The sequence below is a fragment of the Pseudopodoces humilis genome, chromosome 9 (assembly GCF_049639895.1).
Source record: "Pseudopodoces humilis isolate 2021_Gansu_Grassland_sample_001 chromosome 9, ASM4963989v1, whole genome shotgun sequence".
Taxonomy (NCBI): Eukaryota; Metazoa; Chordata; class Aves; order Passeriformes; family Paridae; genus Pseudopodoces; species Pseudopodoces humilis.
This window is the reverse complement of record NC_142208.1, coordinates 17,246,487-17,273,853: the sequence shown is the minus strand read 5'-3', so window position 1 is coordinate 17,273,853 and position 27,367 is coordinate 17,246,487. Positions and strand designations below refer to the sequence as shown.

The following is a 27,367-nucleotide window of genomic DNA, read 5'->3' as shown; positions in this document are numbered from 1 at the left end:
ACCGTGCTTCAAAATGGAGATATCTTTGTCACAGAAAAAAAATACTTTTGGTTACTATAAGATTTTTTGAAAATGTACTAATTTTATTTTCTTTCTGAGAATTAGTCTAACATTAGTAAAGGTCTTTGCGTGAGAGACTTGCGAACAACACAGTTTCAATCCAGTTTTAAAAGTCTCCCTTAAACACTTTAAAAATATTTTTCTCTTTTTAATTCTGTGTGCGCACATTGCACCGATCTGTCACTATTGCACTGAGAATAGCAGGACACGTTTGGGACAATGCGTTATTTAGTTCTGAGTTTTATCAGAAACTTTTTCATACCAAGCTCATACAGACAAAGCGTAGATACAAGCTCTAGTCACAAAAAATGTGACTTAACTACTCTGTCAAGACTCAGGAAAGAATACTAACGTTTACTACTATGCAGTAGATTTATTTTAATTACGCAAAAAATCTAGCGAGTGTATGAGTTAATAAACAAAGTGCACCAGAAATGACAGGATTGAGATCAGGTATCTCTGAGCCCACAGCTTTCCTGTTCCCACTTCATACATTAGGTAATATGCAGTATAAAGCAATTGTGTGTGTGTAGGTATACCCACATACAAACATACAAATGTGTATATATATGTGCATATATGTAAACGCACACACATATACACAGTGCATGAAACTGAAAAGCAGGCAAAGGACAGAAGATGTTAATTCTTTGGTAAGCAATTAATGCTTTAAGTCGCTTCAGCACCTTGCTTCTTGAGCACTCTGCCAGCCCAACTTTTCCATCTATCATATGATTATAAACCAGTTATCTTTGGTCATTTCAGGTTAGACTATTTCAACTGAATTCAGACACTGCTAAATTTAGATGCTCCTTGTGGCAGTCGCCTAAAAATGAACTTGGAGGCAGATGTTAGTGAGAACTTTTCCTTTGTTTAGCAGAACATACAGTTCTACCTAAGAACACAGGTTTCATGAGATGCTAATCATCCCAGAGAAATCTTCTGAATTAGACATTTTATGTTAGTAGGAACAGGATGAAGCACATCACGGACATACTTCACGCTAATGCAAGTTATGCAATGGACATTGTCGTTTAAGCCTTATTTACTGCTTCTCTTAAATTAATGAATTATCTTGGATTAATGAATGAGGTCCACAAAGGCAAAGCAAAACAACCTCCCCCTGATTTGTACCTCTCTCCCAGTTCCTGGATGGCCAGGTTCAGTACTGGGAACTCCCAGTTAGTTCTTAGCCAAGGCATGCCAAAGGTAAAGCATTTCCAAGTTCAGTCTGTTTTCTGGATACACTTTGGACCCTGAGTTCCTGAGAGCAGACCTAACTAATGCCCCATGGCAGAGAATAGAGTTTAGTGGATATATTATCTCAGTCAAACTGCTGGATGCTTTTTCGATCTTCTCTCAGGTATTGGGTATCCATAATTTCTAGTGTTAAGCATATGGTTTAGGGAGATGTTTCCATTTTCACAATATAGCAATTGACTAATGATTCCTAGTTAAAGTCTCCAGTAATGGTGTGCTTTTAAAAATACATATGGAAAGACACATACATTGACTTGGGTTATAAAGACCAGTGAAATATACTTGTACATTGAAATATTATTGAGCATATGGCAAATTTCAGTGGCTGCAGGCATTTCTGTAGTTTAGAGCAAAGAATGACATATTCGAAGATCAGATTTCTCTTACCAGTTCTGACATTAATTTTCTGACTGATCTTAGGCAGGTCACACGGACTCCTTAGAAGCCTGTTTTGCCACCTGTAAAATGAAAATAACAGCTTTTAGTTACTTTTGTAAAACTCAGTATGATCTTTCACTAAAAATGTCCATTGAGTTCAACACATAACGAGAAAAAGTTCAAAACTGAAGCTAGGTTGTTTTACATCAGCTGAGACTTTAGCTCATGTAATTGAGGTAAATGTAACATTTCAAGTCAATTGTCTGGCAAGAAGCAGGCGCATTCGAGCAGGGGCTGCGTTATATGCGGAAGAAATCGGTATTGCGCAAACAGAGCGTTCTGAGCCACCCTCGCCAGCTGGCAGCACTTGAAAATTCCCCACAGGACATCCCAGCCAAAGTCACTGTGAATCTCTTCTTGTTTTTCGCCCTGAACAAACCTGGAATTCTTGGAAGACAGGTAATGAGTCTAGGGAAGAGTACAGGGTATCTCTAATGGCAGCTTGTTCATAGTGATCAAAAGCAGTGACAGCTGCATTGCCTGCAGTGAACTCGGGGTGAACCACCCGAGTTTTAACCTGCAAGAATGTGTGTGGGTGTGTGTGTCACACAAACCTATCACCGCTGCTGGTATTCAGTAGGCACAAGTCAGTTTTCCCAACAGAGAGACCAAATATTCGACTTGTCATCATATCAGCTGGATTTGCCTCTGTCTGACATTGTGCTGGTGCAAGGCAGGGGTGAAGAAAACTTGTCCAATGGTACTCAACGGAGATCACCAGGACTTGTAGCCTGGCACTTCCTAGCTCGCACACAGAAGAAACTTGGGATTCTAGCAGGAATCTTCTCTCCCAGCTGATGCTGAGTCTAAGGTTTCTAAGAGGTTTCCTGCATCAGGGCATGCTCTCAAGGTAGGAGACTTCTACTGCCAGTTGCTTTCAGCTGAGCAGAGAATGTAATCGGGTCACACAGGGCTTCATTACAGGGAATATACTCCTTTAAATTCAGACTCTTTTCCATCAGACACAAACCTGGTATTATCTTCTTTTTATCATTGCAAATAAAGGACAGCCTCATAAAGCAGAGGTTACAGACAATGCTACTGCAGCTGAAAGAGTAAATGAATGCTCACAGCATTTCTCTTTGTCTTATTCATCGTATCTGGCCATTGGAAGGTTGTATGGGGGGAAATACAATAAGCTAGCTGCATTTTTTCTAATTTTCATATTGCAGAGATATTAGCTCAACAGAGCCAGTCAGCAAGCAGAATTGGTTGTGCCTGGGAAGTTTGGAACTCCCTGTTCTGTGAACCTTGAAGTTCAGAACCGTATCGGCCCCTTTATCACCCAAAAATCCCAGCCCTTCCTTTTTTTGTAGATGTATAAAAGGCTTGACTTTTGCTGGAAGTTAAATATTTTCAAGATTTTGCAACTGCTGAATTATTGCTGCATTCTGCCGTAGAGGTAGCGGCACTTCTGCACTGGGTGAGTGAGCCTTATGGAGCTAAACCTCACTTACCAGAATCAGTATTATGTGAAAAAAAACCTCATTTGACTTTGGGAGAAAAGAGGAGAAAATATAAGTGGCTTGGCCAAGAAATGACGAAGGGGTGAGAACAATATAGTGATCTGAAGGGCACAGTCCTTCCAAGAGGAAAGGAATTATTCACATTTAAACAAAGCACTGTAGGCAGGAATGAAGGGAGGGAAATAAGAAAGGAAATATTTAAATGGTAGCAGAAGGTATCCCCTGATAGGGAGGCCCATTAAAATGTGGAATTGCATCCCATAGGAATTCCTGATTTCTTGGAATATATATATATAACTAGGTGGCATTAATAACAAGCAAATATACAATAAGAAATAATCTTGTGTTGGATAAAGAGACAGATAATAGTCTAGCAGGCCAGCTGGACCTTTTATGATATGATGACATGATGTTCACAAAACAAAGTCGTGTTTTCAGACATGTATCAAATGTCAAAAAGCTCCCATCTCTAACCCCAAAGCCTATTCAAACAAAAGATTTTCATATTACTTGAATAACTTGTTCAAAACAGTTGAACAAGGCTGAGCTTCACTTAGATTCCATTGTCCTTAATTAAGGCACAGTGAAATTCAAATGGAATTTAGGCTCTCAGCTTTAAATCAGTAAAATATTTAGAGATCACACTGTTGGTGTTGGTCTCTATAAATGGAAAGCTAGAGACTTCTAAAAGCATTTGCCATTGGTCTGATGTCCACATAGCTCACCGGGGGTTTAGGAAATCCCATCTGTGTGTAGATGGCTCTTAACAATGATTGCTACTCATGAAAGCATCAGGAAGGTTTGAGTTCTTCTCCCAAATGATTATTTTTTAAACTAAAATTAACAGGAATGAGGATTTTTTCCCACTGTAATCCAAATTAATATACTGGAGCCTATAGCTGCATTGCCATATTTATCAGTCCCAATAGTTAAAAAATGCCAAGACAGAGCCTAAACTGTGTAGCTGGCATAAGAATCATGAGCTCTTGTAATTCAGTGTAGGTTTGTTTTCACTTGTTTTCTCTTTCCTACTGTAAATTTTAAAGGAGATTTGGATATCTGACTCCTATTAAACAACTTTAAAAACATCTTAACAATGCAGCCCTTTGACTCTTCTGAGAGCTGAGACGTCCCTTTTCAAGCCCCCACAGGCACTGGCAACATATTTATTAAACAAGAACTGAAATTCTCATGCTACCACTTGATTAGAGGAGCTAGAATCCCCTAAAAAACACAGTTAGGCTTGTGATGAAATACTAGATAGACACTATGATATTCAGCACTAGCCTCCAGTTTTCTCTATTGCCAGTAAGTGAGGGCTGATTTTGCAGCACTTACATGGCTATCTATCCAGCTGAAAATCACAAATCTAATCACTTGGTTTCCAAACTCCTCAGGGTGTACTTACAAATATTCATTTCCAATCAATTTACACCTGCTAATATTTCTCAATGCTCATATGTGATCACAGAGTCAGAAGCAATGCCAGTGCTTACTATTTCTATTGCAATAGCATAAAGAGGCTCTGTGCATAGATCACAAACAATTGTCCAAAACAGGCACAGCGTAAATAGGAATTTCTTTCAAGAGGCACTTTTAGAAAATCAGTATATACACATGTCCTGGTTTACACCAGCCCCTTAGCTTCTACTAGGCTCATAATTCAGACAGTCCTCAAGGTTTCAGGGGTCCTGAAACAAACATCTTTGTCTGTCATTGGAAATGAGATATGTGGGAAGGGCTCACTCATCAAGTCCAAGTCTAGGTAAAAAGCAGAGCAAAGCTGGAGAGTCCTTTTCTATGAGCTCACACTTGACAAGACGGAGGCTGAACACCAGCTGGGCTGAAAGAGCCTCCCCCCTCTTCCATGATAAGTAGGCATATAAATAAATAAATAAATGGCATCCTAACTGCACTGAGAACTCAATAAAACAATCACATCAAATATGAGGAGGTATAAATCTCATGTCTGCACAGGTAACCCACTCAATTGCTTTTATTATGGCTCAGCCTGACTCCATTTATTACCATCCGTGGCCTGGGTGAAGGATGTTTGCATGGAGGGTGGTCTCCTGGTGAAATCCTATCCCTGGAGCAGTGACAATCAGCCCATACAGAGGTGGATTTTGGTGGGGAGACCAAAGGCAGATCCATCTGTCTGCATGAAAACTAATCAATAACCCTGTAACTAGACCCCTTGTCACTGGGAAATGGACAACACAATAGTTCAATCCTGGAGCCATAGGAGAGGAATAGCTGTGGTTGGGGTATGAAGAATGACAGGATATATGCATGAAATGTTTGAGGCATATGGAGAGAATATGTCTGTCCGTATAGACATTGAGGAGGAGTGATGGTATAGAAGGAGGGTACATTGGTATATAGTAGGCAAATTCGAAAGGTTGATGTGTTCAGAGGCGAGTATGGGGAACAAAAAAGCCTAACTATACTGCATTTTTTTGTACAGGACATTTATACAGGGGCTCTAAGTGCAAGGCAGATAGGTACCTCTGGCAAAATGTGCCTGCTGGTTGGATACTACATATTGGTGTATGGTAGAGAACACGTGTCTCTGAGCAGGCACGTAGATGGTGACACAAAATGCAGGTACTCAAAAGGAAGAATATGCAGGAATTCAGCACAGTCAGGGAAGGATATTCCTTTGTCCTTTGTCTGGCTTGGGATTTATATGCGTACTAGTTTTGACAGAGAGAAGGAAGAGTGATGTGCCAAAAGCCTGAGCTAACAGACTGTGAGTACACAGATACACTTCCCAGAAAATGCTATATGTTAGATATTTATCCAAACCTCACTGTTAATTCAGGAAGGGAGATTCTGGTGGCTTGTCTCTGCCTCTATGAAAAACAGAAATAGGACATTTCTTGCTTTTGTCATCTCCTATCTTTGCAGTTCCTGTAGCATTTCTAAAACCTGCAGAACATATTGTTCCCCAGGCTTCTAGCAACTCCCTAACACATGCACCCATACACAGGTAGGATGGAGTTTGCTGGTAATAATTGTTCTGTCCTGGGGGCAAATTTACTATTCCTACGTTTAGCTCCATTTTCAACAGATCCTCCTCCTTTCAAGGAAAGAATTCTTCCCTCTCTGTATAGGTCCAAGGCAGAAGGGTTAAATGGCCATCTCTGCTTGGAAGACAAATTGCTTCAAGATTAGAGATCAGCTCTGCTCAAAATGCCCATCACTGCATTTCATTTGAGAAGCGTGGTGCCCACGTTTTGCAAGGCAGACTGATGTCTGTTTGCTAATTTACACAAGGAAAAGCAGAGACTGCAACCAGACAACAAAGTCACAAAAGAAACCCTCACGTATCTGTCAGACAGAATGTCCTGTACCACCTCTAGTTTCAGGGTAGTTTGCATAGTTCTGGCAACAAAAAGAATACTCATTTCACTGGTCAGGAAGGATTAATACCCCAGCCCTTTGATTCCCAAAACCAATGCTCATTTGTTTCAAGCTGGGCAAAAATACAACAGCAACCTCATTACCCCACTGCCCACTTTCAAGCTCTCTCTTTAAAATTGTACTACATTCTTTGAGTACCAAGATTTGGGCTCTTCTTAAAGGGATTACTGTATTTCAATATATTCATGTTTCTTTAAAAATTCCTCTAAGAACAAGTTTTGGTCATCTGTCCCTAAAAAGAAAGACCACAGCATGATGTAGCTAGGCAATAGTGTCTGCTGTTAATATTTGCCTAAATTTAGGCCACTTTTTGATTGTTTAAGTGCAGACTTTTGAACTTGAAAAATTAAATATTTATACATAAATAACACACACACACAAAATACATATTAATTTATAAAATCATTGTGGATGGAGGAGATGTGTAAGAGAGGAGAAAAGGAAGGAATTATACTTCTGAAGAAAAGGATATCATGTTTGCTAATGGAGTGCATGGGGAAGTGTATTTCAGGGATACGCTAGGTACAAATGTGCCAAGGCAGTGCAAGCAGAGGCAGAGTGGAAAATATGCAATGTCCCAGATTCCCAAGCTCTATGGAACAAAAAGAAAATTTTAGAGTTTCAAAGAGACAATTTCTGTAGTGCTGACTCTGGCAGATGAGCCACAAGATGAAGTTTCCAGAATAGGAAGAGAGCACAGTTGGGTGAGGTTGGATAAGGAAAGGGCAAGAGATTAGGATGGAGTGAAAGGCTAAAGCAGATTTGAATTGTATACTATCAAAATCAGACCTTCTGTGGCTTTCCAGGAGACAGTTTTTGGGACACTATGCCAAATAAAATGCTGAGTCATCCAGTATTAACATCCAACTCCCTTATGTGGCTTCAACAATTTCAGGCTACAGTGTGCCTGAGTTTAGGGTCTGTGAGTATGAAGGCAGACAGGATAGGGACAGAGTAAGTGGGTCTGGCTGTGTGCAGTTTCTTGTGACATGTGCAGGCTGGAGAGCTGGGAGGAACTGCACGGATAAGTTTGTGTGCTTGCACATGAGAAGGCACATACAAATTTGTGGAAATATGAGTGCCATGACTCTAAACTCCCATTGCAGTTTACATGAGTTTTTGTGACCTGCAAATATTTAAAGAAAAATACATGCCTACAGCACACCTATGGCTCTTCGTGCCCCACAGACAAAACTGGGAGAGCTGGTGGCACAGGGAGACACGAAATGGAAGGGAGTGTGGCCCATTTCAGGTAGAAGTGAATACAAGGAAATGCCCCTGGCACAGTGAAAGACAAGGGATAAAGTGATCCTGGGGAACACAGCCTTTTGAAGCATGCATGCGTGAGGAGGATGCCAGCACTGTAAGTGAAGCCTTAGCACTGTTCAGAGCACCATCTTCCAAAATGAAAGCACTTTCTGCACCGCTTGAATATGCTCCAGGATTACTCTGTGCACAGTGAAGTAATTTGAGCATGGAAACCTGGGTGCATTTGTGCAGATAAACCTTTGAGTCTCTATTGTTCCACTAGACAATCTTCTCTGTAATGGATATTTGGGCGAGACATGCCCTATACCCCACGACATGTGTACAAGGAGGAGCATGGGCATATCACTAGGGCAACATGTCCAGCTGGGAGTATAGACTTCTAGCAAGTAGGTATTATTGGTCTGTGTAAGAACTAAGAATAGTCTTATCCATGGAAACAACATCACAACTCTGTGGTTACATGCAGGTAGTCACAATGGTGAGCAAAGGCACAGCAAATACGTGGGACTCTGCATGGGATTCTGTGCCACAGCTTCCCGACAGCCAGAGAGCTTTGTAAATGCTGAATGAATGAAGTATGGCTCTAAGCAGATGCAGGGGGGAGTCCTAACAGTGCTCCTATCTTTGCCAGCAGCTCTTTTGGACAGATGTGGGGATAAGGTTCTGGTAGCAGCCGTACCACCAGTGTGCTGAGGAAACACAGCTGGTGAGCATCAGCAGTGTGGTGATGGTGGCAGCATTGATAACAAACACATGTGCAAGTGTGTGTATGACAAAGTGGAATCTGCTGAGATGTGTGAACACAAAAGGTGCACGTCAGGGCAAACACATATACACAAGAAAACCTCATGCACAAATATAGGGACATGAGCCTGTTGTGGGTACCAAGTGTGACCAAGGGAATGAGGGGCATACATGGCATTATACATTTGTCAGAGAGTGGATGTGTGGTAGTTCACCTGATACATGAAGCAAGAAGAGGACACCTGGGGACTGTGGGGGCAGAAGAGACTACACTAAAGGAGATATTTCTAATTATAGCTATAGTTTAATGCACTGGACTCTGCCCTTCTCTCCTCTCCCCTCCCCTTGTACTCTTTTCCTCATTACCCAGGTTATCTTGTTTGGGTTAAGAGGCCAATTTCAACAGACTATAATTGAAGAGTGAAGAGAATCTGATAAGATAAGGAAGGGACATCATTCCTCAAGGGATCAATAGAGGTTTCATGTTCCTCCTTCCCCCGCTGTGTCCCTAACACGCTAACGCTCTGTGTCCATGGGCCTGGTTTATTTACTCTGCTTGTCTGCAAGACTGGAAAGGAAGTGCAGGAGTAGAGGGGGGCTGTAGCCCGTCTGTCACACAGACAGAGCAGGGAAGGGGGCATAAGGAAGGAACCATGGTCCCCTCTGGGGCTCACGAGGAAGCAGGGAGGTGACAAGTCTGATACCCTCTTGGCTCTGGCAGGGGCACAGATTAACAGGGAAGGTGTTCACCTTTGGCCTTTTATCTCATCATTGTGCTCTGCAAGGAAAGGATATTGATAATTTTTCCTGATTCAGACTTGCTTTCCCTACCATCCATGTGCAGACAAGCTCAAGCTTTTTATAAGCACTAGCAGGGCAACCTCCCAGGGCAACCTCAGGGTAACAGAGGCATAATTACCTCTTCCACAAAGAGGCCTGGTGGCTGCTCCTGAGTAGGTTTATGTTAGTATCTGAAGTCCAGGTTTGACAGACCCACTATCTCTCAAGCTGTTCTTAACAGTTTTTTGGAACAAACTGACATGTGAGGATCCTCTTAAGAAACATGAAGCTGTCTCAGCAGTGAATACAGGTCCTCGTGGCAGGGCTGCCAGGGCTCCTGCACTGCACAGGCAGAGTTTGTTGCACTCCTGACTCGTGCTCTTTGGCAGGAGGATGAGTATCTCACGGAAGCAATGTGAGATCCACAGGAACCCGTGCCCGTGTGAGATGCACATGAATGTGCAGGCAGCTGGGGCACTGCAAAGAAGTCCCTCCAGGAGGCCCAGCCTCTCACATCAGGCAAGCTCTGTGGATGTTCCCCTGTCCCTGCAGCTGGCATAGGAATGCTCAGGCACAGGGAGATGAGCGGAGAGGTCAGCATATTACAGGATACAATGCAGATCCCATACAACAGGGCTGGGCAAGCTGCTGGAGAGACTGAGACACGGAGGGGTCTGGGGCTGAGATATCTTCTTCCAGCTGATTTCTCTTTTATTTTTAACACCCAGAGAAACAGACGCTGAGAGCAAGTCAGTCATGCAGTGAGCATGTGGCAGAGTTGGGAATACAACCCAGATCCCCTGACTCCCAACCTCAGGCTTTAACCACTAGACCATGCTTCCCTCTAAGCCACCTTGAACTTTCCTCAGTGAGGATGGGGGCTACTAAGCCTCTGTGGGCTGCAGTTTACCAAGCTGTCAGGAGTGTGCTCACTGGACCGCCTCACCAGAGACAGCCTTCCTCACGCATGCTAAAAAAGTTGAAAAGAAATTCATTTCATGGCCGGTGGTTGCTTAAAAAAGGCGATTCCAGCATATGTATGTGATAAATGTTAACTGTGCATTAATCGCATTAAAGAGGACCCTATAAACTTTTCATTTCTAATTAAATTCTGGCCGGTGATTCTGGCGAAGCCAGCTCACTCCGGGCCTTTGTTTATGTGGAAAATTAAAATGCAAATACAATGGAATTTATTTCCATTACTAGAGTGATATGCTGGGCTCCTCTGTTTAACAGCCTCCAATTATTTTTCAAACAGGTCTCTCTCCTTCTTTCCCTCCCTCTCTCCTTTCTTCACTCCCTCATTTTTTTTCCCTTCTCTCTGTTACCCTGATGCTGCTACCCCAGTGTGAGGGGTGGGATCTGGTAAAGCAGTGGGTGGGCTAAGGATCATGTAATCTGTTCCAGGTCAAATTCAGGCCACAATATAGAAGAGAAAGTGGGGAAAAGAGTGTCAGAGCACAAACAAGGGAGCAAGGGAAGTAACAAGGTGAGCCTTGCTAATGCAAGGATGAGTAAGGAGTTACCTATTAGCAACCTCACTGAAAAATATAATCCAAATTCACTGGCTTACTAAACCCCAGCCATACAGATGGCCTGACTGAGAGAGGTCATAGATCTTTCCCTGATGAGACATTTTGATGAGAGGGTACAAGTGACAACTCTCTCTGGAAGTTTTCTGGATCTTTCAGAGCCTTTTTCATAGACTTTGTCTGGATATGCCTGCTGCTGGGCTAAATCCTGATGGCTGAGGAAGGACAGAACAGGCCCAGTGCCAGACACATTGCCTGTGCAGAGCAAATAAATTCATGCAGCAATGACACATAATCATCAGCTGAAAAATAACTGAACTCTCTTGTTCATTTCCAAGGGACCAAATGCACCCACACTGTCTTAAAGCATTACTGCACAATACCCGTACAAGTCAGAAGCCGTTGCACAAACCCAGAGATTCATTGTACGTTTAAAATTTCTTAACACATATATTTACTGCTAAATGCTGCTGACACAGAATCCCATTCGTCCTTACATATATGAGGGACCCAGGTCAGCTCAGACTTGGGAACATTGCTAGTCAGTCACACACAGATCAGAGGCATCTGTTCACTGACACAGATGCCCTTCTACGCATTAATGTAGAAAGTCATACAAGAAGACCCTTGCAAAGGCAAGCGTACACTTCACTGAAGACATGCAGTAATTTATAGATCCTTTCACAGACTCAGTCAGATCTATCTGAAACTGCACAGAATTGTCTCGCGTGTAATTGTGAAGAACCTGATCCCAAAACATGACTGGAAGGTCTTAGCAAAATCCCTGAGTATGCCAGAAGACACACACACACCTTGAAGCGTGCAGCTGAGAACCAGCTGGACACGCCACCCCACGTGTCACACACACACGAGAGATGTACCTTCTGCATGCCTCGTGGGCAGGGAGAGCTCCTGAGCCAAAGGGATAGTCTTTTAGTGCATGTGAGCATCTTAAGGAATCACCTAGTGTAAATGATCCTGCCCCAGCCGAGACAGGGAAACAGGAGAAGGACACATTCACTTACAGCACTGAAAAGAGGCCATTACCCAGTCAAACAACCCAATCCCTGACATCATTATTCAATACACAGGAGCCCTGAAATGCACACTAACTCAATCACACGATTACAAAATAATACTGATGGAATCAATGAGACAGACATGCGGTCATACAAAGCACACCCAGCCGGGTGTTAATACACAATAACAGCCGCCCAACAAGCGAATACAAAACAGCCATTCACGACCACAGGGCAAAACACCAAAACGTGGGGCCACATTCTCAAAGGAGACTTGAAAACTCTGGTAACAAAACTCACCCTTGCCAGAGGGGTCTGAGGGTATGGGCAAAATCTGGCAGTTGTCAGTCTAGTGAGCAGCAAATAGTAAGAGCTGTGTTGAGGAGCACAACTGAGTACATTCATGTCCTGGTGAGGCTGGTGGACTTCCAGGACACTCAGAACAATTCAGGATTGCATCCACAGCCTTGAAGTAGACTGGTCTAGTGAAGTAACACCTGCTCCATGACCAAAACCATCATGCAGGCACTCTTAACACAAGAAGGGGTGCATGACATTCAAGCCTCACCAAAACACAAGCCATTATAAGAAAAGAAATCCTTCAGAATATCACAAACAAAACAAATTCACACTGTGGTCAGATCAAAATACTGTTCAGTACCCAAAGCCACAGAACCATCTCACAGACTTGCCTCTGCAACACAGCCAAATCCTCTTCTCAAACCACAACAGCACCCCCAAACCTAACACAGCACTAGTGTCTTTCCTCTTTAGAGAGGAAAAAAGCAAAGTGACACATAGAACAGGTTCATAACGCCACAAATTATCAACCTTCCTTGCACCTCACAGATTGTGCCAGACCATGCTAACCCAAGTGCTTAACACACAGCCCAAACAGCCAGCTTTTGTAAATCCTGCATGATCTTCTTGGGAGGGAGATGAGGGAAGCAGACTGTAAGTCCTTTCCCTGGCACAGCAGGCAGCAGCTCGTAGCAGGTTGCATGCACAAGAATATGCTGTTACTGAAACAGCCAGCAAGGCTGGGGGAAGTTGTATACTTCCAAATACTGTTGGTTGTGTATGCCTGCGTGCGTTGTGTGTACAGGAATTCCCCTTCCTCTACCCAGTGCCGCTGCTTGTAGCCATTAAAAAGCCCAGGTCCTCATGCTGGATGTTCAGTGAGTATTGATTTGGTCTGCAAGCAATTTTAATATTTCTTCAGGGACTTTCCAGCAACAGCACAAGTCATTAATTCACCCTCCCAAATTGCTTATTCAATAGAAGGAACATGGCTCCTGAATAAAGTCCCAGAATTTATGTGACTCACATGAGTCAGGAGGTCAAACAACTGTTATGGAGCGAAGTTAAAAATCCAAATAAAATATTGACACTTTTTTGGGAGTGAGAGGAGGGGGAAGGGGGAAGGGAAAGAAAAGGTATTTAAAATAGGGTTTTGTTGCAATGCCCCCAGGATAAAGAACGGAAAGAGATTGAAGACAAGCTGGAGTTTGTAAAATCAATGGGATTTATTGCATATCCACTTGGCATTTAATAACTCCTTCCTTTCCATCTTCCCCTGCTCTGTTTGTACATGGGGGAGATAAAAACTACAAATAGCCACCACGAAGTACACAGATGGACACCCCAAACACGAACACACAAAGGCAGGTACATGCAGGGATGAATGTTACTGGGAGGCAGTGGCATAGCATCAGACTCAGCATCTCAACTGAACTAGATAGAGCCATTCACACAGGGAATTACACTATGCCCATATAGTAGCAGGGACTGTGTGTCCACAGTCTCAGTTTAAAAAAAGGCTGGGAGGGGAAACTGAGGCACAGATTGAATAAAAAGACTCTGCTCACTCACAGAGCTCATCAACAGGGATCCAGGTCTCCTGGTGCCCAGTTTGTGGTTTTCTGCCTTTTATGGGAATGGAAGCACTCACAGTGACCGAGATCAGGCCTCAAGAAGGCATGCATCTGTCAGGAGGGACACACAAACCACACAAAGAAACAGATCTACAGACACCATGCAAGCCCATCCATATGCAGATAGATGCACACACAGATACAAATACATACATGCTTTTACTAAGCTCATTGATATTCAGAAAGCAGCGCAGCCAGATCACACACAGAAGTAGGAGCACACCTGCAGAGAGACAGACCTGCAATGGCCTGTGTGTACAAACCCACAAGCACACACATACACACACTGACACGTCAGTACAGCCCTGTAGAGCACCACAGCCACACTGAAAGTCACTGCTTCTGCAAGCCTAGGTTTTACTTACAGTGGTATCCTCTCAGCTAACTGCACATAAATGGATGCCCACATACACTGAAGTGCATTCTGCACAAGCTTATTAATATATAGATAGGACTGTCTCCTTATTGCATTATACTGTGGCTATTTCAGTGAAACCATGCTAATTTTCTACCATGCAAAGATCTGAGACTGCTGTAGCCATCAAACAACACCATTGATAAGCAATAACTCCATAAAAAACAGCACACAAAATATTGCCTAAACATCTAATCAAACAGTACTGGATGGGACATTTAAATGGCTTTCTTTGGTTTCTTTGGTTTTTGGATTTTTTTTGGTCTGGTTGACTTTTTTTAGCAAAATCTTAGGGCAGCTGCTTTCTGAGATGAGATTTTCTAGAAGGCAATTTTTCAAGGGCTTTTTGCATTGTGATAAAGATATTTGACAGCATTTCCTTCCTAAGGTATCCTTTGACCAAACACACAATGTGTTTTAAAATTAAGGAAGGTAATGAAAATTTTGAAATTTTCATAATGATTCTCTAAAAATATTAATATTCTTGCATTAAAATATGCTTCTGTCTTATTTCTAAGATTATTTTGTTCATGATTGATTTTGCAACTGACTTTTAAAAATTACTAGATAGAATCTTTGGTTCTCCTTATGCTACGTCCTATCTTCTTAGACTACGACACATTCAAGAAAAAATGTAAAGGGACTATAGTTTTTTAAATACCATTGCCTATGTCCCTCTGTATTCCTCTGCCTATGAATCCTGGTTGCATGTGCTCTTGTTGAACTTCAGTTAGATTAAAAAAATTAAATACACACTGATTTACAGCTGGAGGCATTCTGATTCATTAGGTTCACAAGTACTTAATTCAGATTAAGGGGACCATGTTTTGAAATAATGGAACTGAATAAAATCACTAAAATTCTCTAGAATATCATGGTTTGCAGAAATAATGTAACATAATTTGCAATGTTGTATTCCACTGCAAAATCCTAAACGGCAAAATTTGAATAATTCAATATTTATAACTCAGGTCTTGAGCTAGTGTTAAACAATTGCTGCATCTCTTCTGTTTTTACCCCAGCTAGTGCCTGGTTCAGCGAGTCAAGCTCTAGACAAATCAGTCTTAGAGATCACTAAAGCTCACTGGGAGAAAAGTTGCCTGCATGGGGATGTAGGGATAAGGAAACACTTGTGCGTGTGGGAGGATCATTTAAACTGCTCCTCTTGGGAGGCCGGTTGTCAATTCGGAGTTGTTGAAGGAATCTCAGCTGAGATGGTTCCATTGAGAGGGAATAGAAGACAGGCTTGTTTACACAGGGACAAACAGGAAAATTAATCTGAATTAACTTTGCAAGTACATTGGTTAAAAGCATTAAAACATTGTTCAGGTGCTCATTCAAAATTTGAGTGTCCTAAATTGAATTTAGTTCACTTCATTTCCAAAGTGAATTAAGCTAAACTAAATTAAAGCTGCCTTAATTCTAAACAAGAGAGTCAGAGGTGTAATGCAGTTTAACTAGACCACTTTAATTTCACACATTCAGTTAATTCAAGTTATTTTGCAGAGCCTTATGTAGATAAACACTTAATCTGCTAACTCCTATGGGCAGAGACTGTACTTATCCAGGAGCCAGGAAAAGGGGACCCAGAGGCTCAGGGTGCTCTACCAGCCAGTGCAACTATAACAGAAAAGGATGGATATAATAGGTTGGTGAAGGCTCACAGAAACCCACAGTTCTGCAGTTAATCAGATGGAAGCCAGATATGTTTTTTAAGAACAGAGCAGTTCTTTATTCACAAACTTACACAATTATGCAAATATACACACAGATATGTGCCTTATAATACAGCAAAGTTCCACATAAATTATGGATCAGTATTCAGATATGTTAGCTGTTATATCATAGATATTATAGCTTTGTTAAAGACTAGTGCTAGGTGATTGTGACTTATTATTTGTAATAAGTGTGTGCTGTACAAAAACATCCATATAGATAGTTGATGACGGTTACAAGCCACACATCTGAATATTTTCCCATAAAACTCTGTTAAAACCTGAAAAAATATATATTAATTCCTTATGGGGCCTGAATATGCAATATGTGGCCCAAATGTCTATCTCCATGTAGCCACAGTTATAAGTGTAGACCTATAGGTAAAGATAAACAAGTATGCTGGCTGTGTGGTGAATTTAAACACACCAAGAAACAAACGCTACCGCATTTGCCAACATAATATGGAAAACATACAGCTTGTATCTCTAAACACTAGACCTGACAGTGACTTACATGAGCCAGACTGCTTACAGATTTACCTTTTCACTATATAAAACTGGCTTTGTCCTATAAATATGAAAACTAGACAATCCTCTACAGAGACAGGCACCAACTTGATGCTGGGAGTCTGTGCAGCACCCACACCCTGAAGTGCTCACTTGTACTTAACTGCTTTGGGTGACACGATAAAGCAAGGAATAAATTATACCAAGAGCAACAAGTATTAGAACAGGAGGGGAAGGATTCTGGTTCTCTGTGAATATTTTCTATGTGTTTTTGAATCAGAACTTTATTAAAATTCTACATTTCAGTGTAGTTGGAACCTGATTTTTCAGCAATATCGAAACATATAATTTTTACTTTTTAAATTAGTCACCAATTCACCTGAAATAGGTAATTTTAAAGGGAAAACCCAAAATTTTTCCATTCTAATAAGACTTACATTCTTCTTAGAATTTTGTTGATTTCCTTAACGGCCAAGGTAAAAATAACATTAGATTAAATAGACACATCCTCAGCACTGTTGATTTGTCAGCTTTTTTTTTTGGCAAAAAACTTCTAATGGAAAAGAGTGAAAATTTTCCCCAGTTCTGACCAGCGTAAGGGAGGCATACAAAATGACATCCCTGTAAAGAGAAACATTTACTTATCCAACACATGAAAGCATGTACTGCAGTGCAGCACTCTGCAGGATACAGAGATAATACACAGCTAATTCACAACACTGCCAAAACCAAAAGTTAAAAAGTACTGAGTCAATACCATCCAAAATTAAGTGACTGGCATAAAATTCCCAATGCTGTAAATAAGAATATTTTTTTCCTTTGCCTCCAGTTCTGGCCCCTTGGGAGGCAGCCAGGTCCCACTTCCACCTGGTCCTTGCAGTTATGAAAGCCAGAAATACCTTGGTATTAAATGAAAGCTGGACTAATTGTTTATCTTCAAGATCTGAGGCTTTACACAAACTACCAGGTATGGCATAACTTGCAAGAGGGCTGAGAATGTTATCTACATTTATCTGATTCCTCCCAGTTCAAGACTCCCTTCCTAGTACACACATGTCTTCTGTTAATCAAAATGAATGTCCACAAGGAATTCAGCACAGACTCCTGAATTTTAATAACTGGAAATGGGCTCAAAGCAAAGCTTTCAATTAAAAGTTCCCATACTCCAGATTAAGATATTTAACCTTGGCAAGCCCATGTGTTTCTGTAGGTCTTCTTAACTCACCTGCTGGCACAGCCGCTGTTCTGACAGCTCCAGCCCGTGCTGCGTGGCAGTCGCTGTGTGCTGGCAGCTCGTGGGGCTGTGCCCTATGCCAGCTCCATGCTGCTGCAGCAGCACTGCTGGCAGGACACAACCTGGCCAGTGTAGAGGCAACAGAAGATGACACTCTGAACTGCAGAGTTGACACTCTGAACTACACATCACTGCAGTGTAGGTGTAACCAGAAAAAATTCTTAATTCCTAACAGGTCAAAAATATATGGGCCTTTTCATGGCAGAAATGTCTTGCTAGTGAAAGGGACTTTAGCTATTAGTGATGCTTTTCTCCTGTTCTCTTCCTGTGGCTTGTTGGTTTTATAGCTTTTGGTATTCTGTTGCAGAGATTATGAATTCGTTGAGGGGGAAAAGTAGATCTCTAGCTGTTTTGATGGATACTTTGATAGATGCTCTGAGTTGAATGTCTGCTCCATGGTTGCTATGGCATTAAAATTTGGACTCAATGACCCAGGTGGTTCCTCCCAGGCCTATGTTTCTACATCCAAGACCAGTATAACTCATTTTGGCATTTAAGATTTCTTTAACTCACCTTAAAACCAGGATGTCAAAAACCCAGGATCAGGTTTGCTTACAATATTTTTGTTAACTGTATGATATCTTCTAAATATTTGGATTTTAATGAATTTCTGGAAGAAAGCCTTCCAGGCACAAACTGAGTGTAATAAAAGTAGAAACACCTACCTGAGGACATTCCTATGCTACTCATTCTTTGAGTGCAGCTCATGTAGACACACTTTAGCCACCTTAAAGCCAGCCAGCCTAGGTCCTGATGCCTCTGTAGCCACAGCTTTAAATAGCACTAAATAAATATATAGCAAATATTTAAGCACACCTGTTTCACAGGTGGGCAAATGGTTCTTACAGCCTCATGCAGCAATTCATTCTAGGAGGTCAGGCTAGGTAACCTATACACCTGGGGCTGACCGCGGTCAATCATCAGTACCAGGGGCATGAAGTTGCAGGTTACTGCTCAGCAGAATGAGGTGGCAGGGCAGCCTCCTGCCTGGCACATCTACTCTCAGAAAGCAGACATCTTCCCCTTTCTTTCCTTCTCCCCCTCTTCCTTATGTCTGCACTTGTACCATGTAGCACAGCAGAACTGGAATGGGTAGAGATCTGCTAGAAGCTGAACGCTAATGCTCTGCTCAAATTAAATGAAATAAAACCATATGGTGTCATCATGGGTCACTGATTTAAAACAACAAAAAAAAACCTCCTAGCTCCTCTCTAAGCCCTTCAGATAGTAAAACTGATGCTGTGAATTGTGTGTCTTCTTAGAGTGCAGTCAAGAAGTGCAGTGAGAGAAATGGGCAGGATTGGGCTTTCTCTCGTGCTCCTAGTGAGCAGGCTAACCTGGAACAAAGTGATACTTTTTCCCCATCTCTGCGGGCATGATGTCAGTCTAGCCCCAGTGAAATTGATGGACCTACACAGATTAACAGCAGATGCAGAGTCAATTCTCCTCAGACAGGGCTGGGATTGTGTTCTGAGATATGTAAGGCTCTCCATTTTGACCTCTCATCTATTTGGAAGCATTGGGAAAACAGATAATGTCTCTTCATGCACCTTTTAGGACTACCAATCTAATCAATCTAATTAATCTATCATACTTCTGCTTATATATTAACATAATACATGATCACTCCTCTTTTCTCTCCTTTTCCAAAAGGTAGGGAGAATAAAATGCAATTTTCATGACAGAAGCAAGTTTGAATGTGTGAATATTGCTTGTGGCCCCAGAATATGGCAGGGTTTGAAGGCATTCTGCTGTCTTGGCAGGGAGTGCCAGTGCCCCAGGCCAGCTAGCGAGGAAGCTGCTCCTGCCAATGTCAGCTGTTTTTCTGAAGGTTCTAAGTGTTGCAGTAGATTTTGAGAGCAGTAGCTTCTACTGCTCCCACCCTACTTCCTATGAGAAATTATGTTGTGGCTTTTATGTAGCAACTGCAGCTCTGTTCTTCCCAATTACAGCTGCTGTTGCAAATTCAAACACCACCACCAAAGTCTGTGCAGCTGAAATACAATTCCTGTTGCCTTTGCCCATTTCCCTTCACATACAGCCACTGTCAGCAGGGTACATGTCACTTCTGCTTCAAGCAGGAGAACGAAGCCAATACTGTGCTACAGCTCGCTGAAGCACTTACTTGGCCCTTGTTTATTAGAGAGTCTGAGCCCTTCACTCCTCCTTCCAGCTGTCCTCACTGTGCCCCAGGTGGCACGGCAATGCTCCTATCTTCACACTTCAGGCAGGAAACAGAGCACAGAGAGAAATGCCATTTGTCCAAACTCTTGATGAGAGAGGTCCATGACAGAGCAAGAACTGAAGCCCTTCCCTAAATCGGATTAGGCTCTAACTATCAGACTTTCTATTTCCCTTCCTTCACCCCCAAATCCCTTGGCTGTTTTTCCTCACCGTGCTACAAAGCTCGCTTTCCATTTTGAACTTCGGGAAAGCAAGATTTTCCCTCCCCCCTTCTTTTGCTCAACCGTGAATTCAGCTGTGTTTCAACCTATGCACAGAAACACAAGACTGTCTCCTGTTTGAACAGAAGCCACTTTCAGAGCTCTTTATGCCTCTGCAGCACCAATCTGCAGGTGGGATATTGCTGGCTCCACGAGGGCTTTCTCCAAAGACTCCAAAGCTGCCTCTTCTCATCCCATGTTGTCCCTCTTTGCCAGGACCTCTGGGATGGTCACAAGCCCTTTGTAGGAAGCCATTTGATGCAGAGAAGGCTTCACGGTCTCCCTTAGCCCTGCTCCGTGTGTTCTGCAGGCTGCCCTGCACAAATTAACGGGGCAGCACCGCAGGGTGTGCGCCTTGGCCATCGCAGCCTGCCCTGGACACAGCGCAGAGAAAAGGCTGAAGCTTCGCAATGTTAGCCTTCCAAGAACCGCTTTAATTGCCCAGTAATGCACACCCTGGGGTCTTGTAATGTGCTTCTAATATGGAGCATTTAAAATATGAGTACTCCAAAACAATTACAAGGAGTTTGGTGCTCTGCTGAGTGTATTCTTCCGCTCTCAAAAGTAATCCAACAAAGGAATATGATCAAAGTGAGGATACCAGTGCTTTCTGAAATCTGTCAGGGTCTTCTTGAGGCAGCAGGACACACCAGTCTTTCCTTCAGTTGAACTTCACTCTGTTCTTCCAGGATTAAAAGAATTGCTAGATTGTGACTCCAGATTATTCGGTCCTACCGTATCTCCCTCTTATCAGCCCTAGTGTGATTTTTTTTATTTGAGATACTGTCAAAACACTCTGCCAGCCATAGTAAGAGAAAAGAAACCACAGAGTATGTTAGGCTATAAGAGAGCTCGGATGGAAATGTCAGAGAAGCAAGGTGAATTTTCTATGATCTGTCATTCTTTTAGCAAGTAATTTCTAGGCAAGTTTAGAAGTGATTTTCTGCTTGCTTATTTACAAGGAGTGAAAGTTCTTCTCAGAAAGCACTCTGGCTCAGCTAATTATAACTGCTAATATTTCTTGTTATGTCTCTTGATTAGAGCTTGTTACAATTGTAATACGAGATCTGCCCATCTGTATTTGGAATCAGGAAAAGGAATTTCACTAAAGCTGACAAAAACAATGAAATAGAAATCAAACATTGGAAATCTGTGATCTAATATTGAACATTTAAGAAAGTCAAAGGCATTTGGAAATAAGCAATTGGTTACAGCTGGTGCTGTATGTAATATTAAGTCTAGAAGGACTTACTACAAGCCAACTATGGCAACTCATGAATTCCAGGATGGATGTATAATTCACAGTATGATACTATTTACTGTAATGACATTATATGCCATCACTTAACATAATATTGCATATTAAATTCAGATTGTGAAATGAAGTTCAGTTGCTTTACTGCAATCAAAGATCTATAAATGTCCTGTTGCTGAAACTTCAGAAGGTTATGCATTAAATCTGTTTATATTATTCAAAACTCAAAATAGTCAACTTGTGCAAAAATATCCTACTGGAAAATGAAAAATGGGTATTTACAGGAAGTACAAGTTTATATTCCTAATCAAATACAAATGCTATTACTGGAGTCACTGATTGTGATAGAATTAGAGCAGGAATGAATTTAACCCAAAGGGTCAATTTCTCTTGGAAAAAGATGTTTGAAAACACTGGCATTTATCTCAAGAAATCAGCACTGCTAACTGATGTGCCGGGACTTGTGTCCCATCTGCTTTTGGGAAGGGGTGAGGATGTAACCTGCAAGACTTGTCTTTCTCTACTGTCTGAAGACAAGAACAAGTCATCAAAGACAGCAAGAAGTGATCAAGGTTTTGTGACCTCTTATACAGCAGTAATCCAGAAATTCTAGATATGAGGCAGCAGAGCTGGCTTAGTGCACATTTCAATCCCTGATAAGGGTGAGAAGCTTTCAGCAACACTGAAGTTTAAAGACAGCATTATTATGCTGCATTTGTTGCTATGGGGCCAGGTCAGCTCTGTTCATCTTTCATCTGCTGTTTCATTAGGTGGTCTCGTCTAGGACAGACTCACTTGAAGCCTCTCAAAGCAGCAGCAGTGCTGCCTAGCTGTTCTGCTGTTTGTCACTGTCCCTAAGTGAATCGACCCAGGGGGGTGCACTGCCGTGCTCTGCACTGGGCATTAGGATCCTGAAATTTCCCCTTTCCCTAAAACAATGGAGTTCAGTCATAACTTTAGGGCAAAGGAACACTGCTGGGGAAAGAAGACCTGCCTCTTCTTTTGGCAATAGAAAATATGTTCTACCAAATACCTCATTAGGTTCACTGTGCATTCAATGCCAGAAATTATTTGACCGAAGCCACTGGAGGCTGCACAACCAGAACTGTTCCCCTCTGCTCATGGCTTCTGGACACTTTCTTTTGACATAAAACCAGCTTCTTTCCTAGGAAGGGAATGTTTTTGAACAGAGCCTTTCACCTCTGGGTCGCTAGCAGAAATCTGGCCCTGCTTGGTAGTGACCGAAAATCATTACCAGCTGACAGCTACTTGGTGCAATGAGCTGGTGAGTCTCATTCCAGTTCCTAATGGACACATCTCAGTAAACAGAGTCACAACTGGCACTAACTGGTGCTCTCAGCCAAGAGACCTTAAACTGAATGGGGAAGGAAATTGAACCTTCCTCTTTGTCTCCTGCCTGGGTTTTGGAATATTATGGACAGGCTTTTTATACCTGCAGCATTTCACAGGCTGTTTTTACTCTCAATGGGTTTTTGAAACTTTGCAATTTTCATGCAGCATGATTCAGCACAGCCTGATCTGCCATCTCAGTATAATTAGACTCATCTTATGGTTCCCCTCAGTAGAAGCTGAGCTGTCTGGTGCCAACTCCCAGAACAAATGGTAAATCTGATGTCATATCTCAGTATGAATGGAACCGTCTGATGTCACCTCAGTGCTAACAGGACGTTTTATAATATGTCATCTAAGGCTGCAGGGGAAATCTTCTAATCCATTCACTACGCTACACTACAATAGAACATAACACAGTATAATGTGTAGGTTAACTTAGACACCCTCAGGCAGATTTTGGATAGATGGATACATGGATGGATAGAAACATTTATACAAAGTATACATATATTATATCACTCTATTGATTTTAAAAAAGTTCCGGGACTGCCTAGCTATAATGAGATTTTTGAACTTTGTGTTGCGATCAATGAGGGGAATATTATTGGCGTGGAGAATTGATATACCCGCTCTCTGTGGCTTGTTCTGCTCCTGGACTGCCCCTGCCCCCAAGGTGTACGATTCCATCAGACACTTAACCTCTTTTACAGTGTCATCAGGCTAAAAGGAATCTAATAGTGACACGGGACTTGTGCTCAGCACTCTGGCACTATTGCTTTCCTGTCACAAATAATTTATAGCTTTCTATTTCCATCCCTTTGCCTGCACCCCATCCCCTTTTTCTGTTTCTCTGGGCTGGGGGAAATCAATAAACTCACACAACCAGAGTGGCACTTCAGGGGGTTTTAGGGGGAATGTGAGACAAGAGGGGAGAAAAGAAAAAAAAAAACCCAGAAAAAGAAGTAAAAAGTTATATAATTTGCTGTAACACACTTTTCAGATCAGCTCTTCACCTAGTACAAATAGTATGACCTCAGAATCTGGCCTTGTGGCCTTCAGACACTTTTTGTATAGTTTCTCAGCAACTACAGATGCCCTAGCATGTGGTACCACTAATCTTTATGGAGTGAGGATCTGGATCTCCATCCTCAGCTAGAACCTTGACATTCTCTCCAGCTATCTCCCAGGCACTCCAGCTACTGGTGAGGCTTTATCAAGCATGTAGCAGAGTTTTCTAACATGCTGAGGTGAGATGTTCTCTTTCTTTTCCTAAGAAGGCTTCCCTCTTGGAAGTTATGGTTTTTAAAAATTGCCCTCACAAAGTCTCTGCCTATCTCTATCCATGCCATATCACCCACTAGACACACATTTGCTCTTTGAAGCTTTGCCAACTTAACCTTTAGAACAAATTTTTAAGGGAAGCTCTCAAGTGGGCAGGAAGAATCCTCTATTTGCTTTTACTTTCTGGAGAGATTCTTGGGTAGAAAATAAAGCTAATATAATGCAGGGCTAAGAGTTCCAGAAGCTCAGGCTGAAGAGAATCTGCAGCCTGCACCCTAACTGGAGTGGCTGAAGAGAGGAGAGCCTTGTTCTAATCTCAGAAAGGAAGTTGGTTTCCATGGCCTTCACAGGTTGTGGCTTATTAACCGAGTTCCTTGGTGGAACAGCTGTTCCCAGCTCACAGATACCCAATATCTGCCAGTAGTCAGGGACTTTGCCAGTCAGGTACTAGGCACTAGTGATTTTCTTTCACCACTGACCTCAGCTGGATTTAAACCAGTGACCTAGAGGTGAAAGATTTCATGTAACAAGAAACGGAGCACTGACAATTACAGTTCAGTTTATTGTCATTCTGAGCTACATTATAAGCTTGGTGATGTCTTTTTGAGTTCCCATATGCTGTTCATTCACCACCTGACAAACACCAATTTTTGCCCTGTTTGATGGACCTTTTTTCCTGGTGATCTATATCGCATCACCACTCCCTACAGATGCCTTCTGCTTTCACCTCATTTATGAAGGGCAAGGGCTTTGGGCAAGCCTTCCACAGTACAAACCATTTAGTTAGAAGGGTATTTTTCAGGTAGACAACAAAATTAAAGCTGCACAATTTGTAAATTCAGCAATGTCTCTATTAGCTGCAAAGACTGCATTGTGATTACACTCACAGATCAGATCATAAATGACAATGCAGCTGTTAACACACAGGACATCCTAGCTTGCTCACTGAACACCATCCTTATGCAGAGAACACCCAAGTTTGGGGTAAAGACAACAGAGCAGAAATAGGACGATTCTCTGAGAGCTGGACCATTAAAGCAGTAGAAACAGGATCACAAGGCAAATGAAGCCACTCTGCTGCACTGAGAGCTCAGATCAAGCCTTCAGGTTCTGAGAGCTGGGACTGTGGCTCTGCAAAGGCACAGAGAAGATGCATCTGAGTTCTGAATGTGTTTCATACTTTTCCAGGATCATCAGAACCAAAGTTCAGCAACCTTTTCACCCAACACCAGATGGGAGCGGGACAGGTGTGACTGCACCAGGACATACTATTGGTAAGTAGACCGACATGAGGGGTGGTGACAGGTCAAGTGGAAATGGGGATGAAGCTTAGTTGAGGGAACAAAGTCTGACAAGCAGATGCTAAGCAGAGAAAAAGGGAGGAGGGAGTGGGGGGAAAGAAGACTCCATGGAAATCTGAGTTTTCTATTCTTTGTCTTTGTTGCATTACAGAGAAGTGAATCACACAGAAAGTAGCCCAAAATAGGGGCTTGCCCAAGTGATTCTACCTTAGAGTTCATTTCACATTCATGCTCTCTCCTTAATCTCTCTATAGGGAAGTATTTACTGCTGTCCTTGTCTAAGTGTCAGTCTTCACTTTTTCTCTTGTCCTATGACTCTCTTCTTCCCCCCTACCAATTTTTCTTCTCTCCTCCCCCTTTGCTGGAACTGGTCCATTTCTTAGTGCTAGTAACACACAAACATGAGTAAGATGTTCCAGTTGCCTCACAACTAAGTTCTTCATTGTCCTAGCTCTACAGTCAGGTGTCCCATGGGTGTATTTCACAGAGAATTTTTATTTTTTTTTTGCTGGGGAGATCTTTTGCTGGTTTGTTGAGGTGAACAGAAGATGGAGGCTCTAATACAGTGACCAAATGCCTCCTAGTCTGTTTAAAGGTACTGTGTTATAGATGTGTGATGGGATACATTTTAATCTGTGGCCTGTGTGGTGGATATGTCTGGTCTAGCTAGCATAGCTTTATCTAGTGACAAACTAGAGCAGGAAAAACACAATATTCTGTGTTTTACACAGTGGCTTATTTGTGGACTAAGACTTTCTTAGATTCTGTTGGTTACTGAGAATCTGCTGCTACACGAGGATTTACCAGAAAATGCTCATCTACATGGGACAGAGCTGGTAGATATAATTCTGTACACAAACTGTATTCAGGAGTACAATGGGCCAATATGGAAGAGCATTTCTGGATGCCCTTTTAATATGGACTTGCTCACTGGACTGGCAATCACTGATCACCACAGATGGAGCTGGCAGATATTCCTTCTTGAAACAGTAGTGCAATGTCTAGGGAATGCAGTGGCTGAGCTGGGATAGTGACTGTGAGTGCTTCTAGTGGAGCTCTGAGATTGCTCTGGGATGTACTAGGAAGTGTGGGTCTACATTGGAGAGTGTTCAAAGGTTCTGCTCCATCCTGAAAGACTTGTGTTGGACATATTGATTGCTTCAGGCCAGTGCTTTATGAGCTGCATGATGAATAGTGGCCTGTAAGAGAACTGGGATAGTCTCTCCATTACTGGGACATGCTGGGACACAATAGGTATGCCTGCTGGATGCATAGGTAGGTCTACCTGTTCTACTTTCTAAAGGCCTGATTATCATGAAGAGATCATTTCTAATCTGGGTAACTTGTCACTTTTGGTATATTGGAAATCCATCAGCAATCTTGGACAGGCAAGTGGCCAGAGCATTCTGCCTGTTGATATTGGTCAGTACAAAAGGAAGGCACTAGATTTTCATTCATCTGGGTGGTAGCATGTATCACCAACCAGTCATTCCAGTAGAGAACTGAATTTATTAGTCCAGCACTGAAGTGCTTCTAACCTGTGATAAGGAGGTAATTTTTCATTAAGTGTTTTTGGTGGGCATGTAAGAGACTAGTCTGCCTGACAGAACATGTGCACTCCTGTGAGGAAATGATCTGGTAAAATATGGATGGACTATGAAGTCACTAGAGAATGTGGCCTATGCAGCACTTCACTCGATTACCTTGAAAGCCTGCTCTGAACTGGGATGTAACATTTAACTTCTTGATGGAATACACTTATGTGTTATCAATGGCCCTGTACTGGGAGGCTGTAAAGCTACAGTATAGAAGTGGACAAGGAAAGTTGGGATGCAGCTTTGCTGGGATACAGTAAAGTCCTTCTGCAGGAGGGA

The 27,367-nt window shown here is 42.2% G+C and overlaps 1 protein-coding gene across 7 annotated transcripts in view; it reads left to right on the top strand.

Annotated features, from left to right (window-relative positions):
• The window catches only part of PAX2 (paired box 2), an 87,482-nt gene that overhangs the window by 9,033 nt on the left and 51,082 nt on the right, over positions 1–27,367 (top strand). For all 7 annotated transcript variants that reach the window (XM_088059559.1, XM_088059557.1, XM_088059560.1 and 4 more), the window contains exon 4: positions 25,381–25,466. In XM_088059559.1, the coding sequence (XP_087915685.1) occupies positions 25,381–25,466 (86 nt within the window). The remainder of the gene's footprint in view (positions 1–25,380; positions 25,467–27,367) is intronic.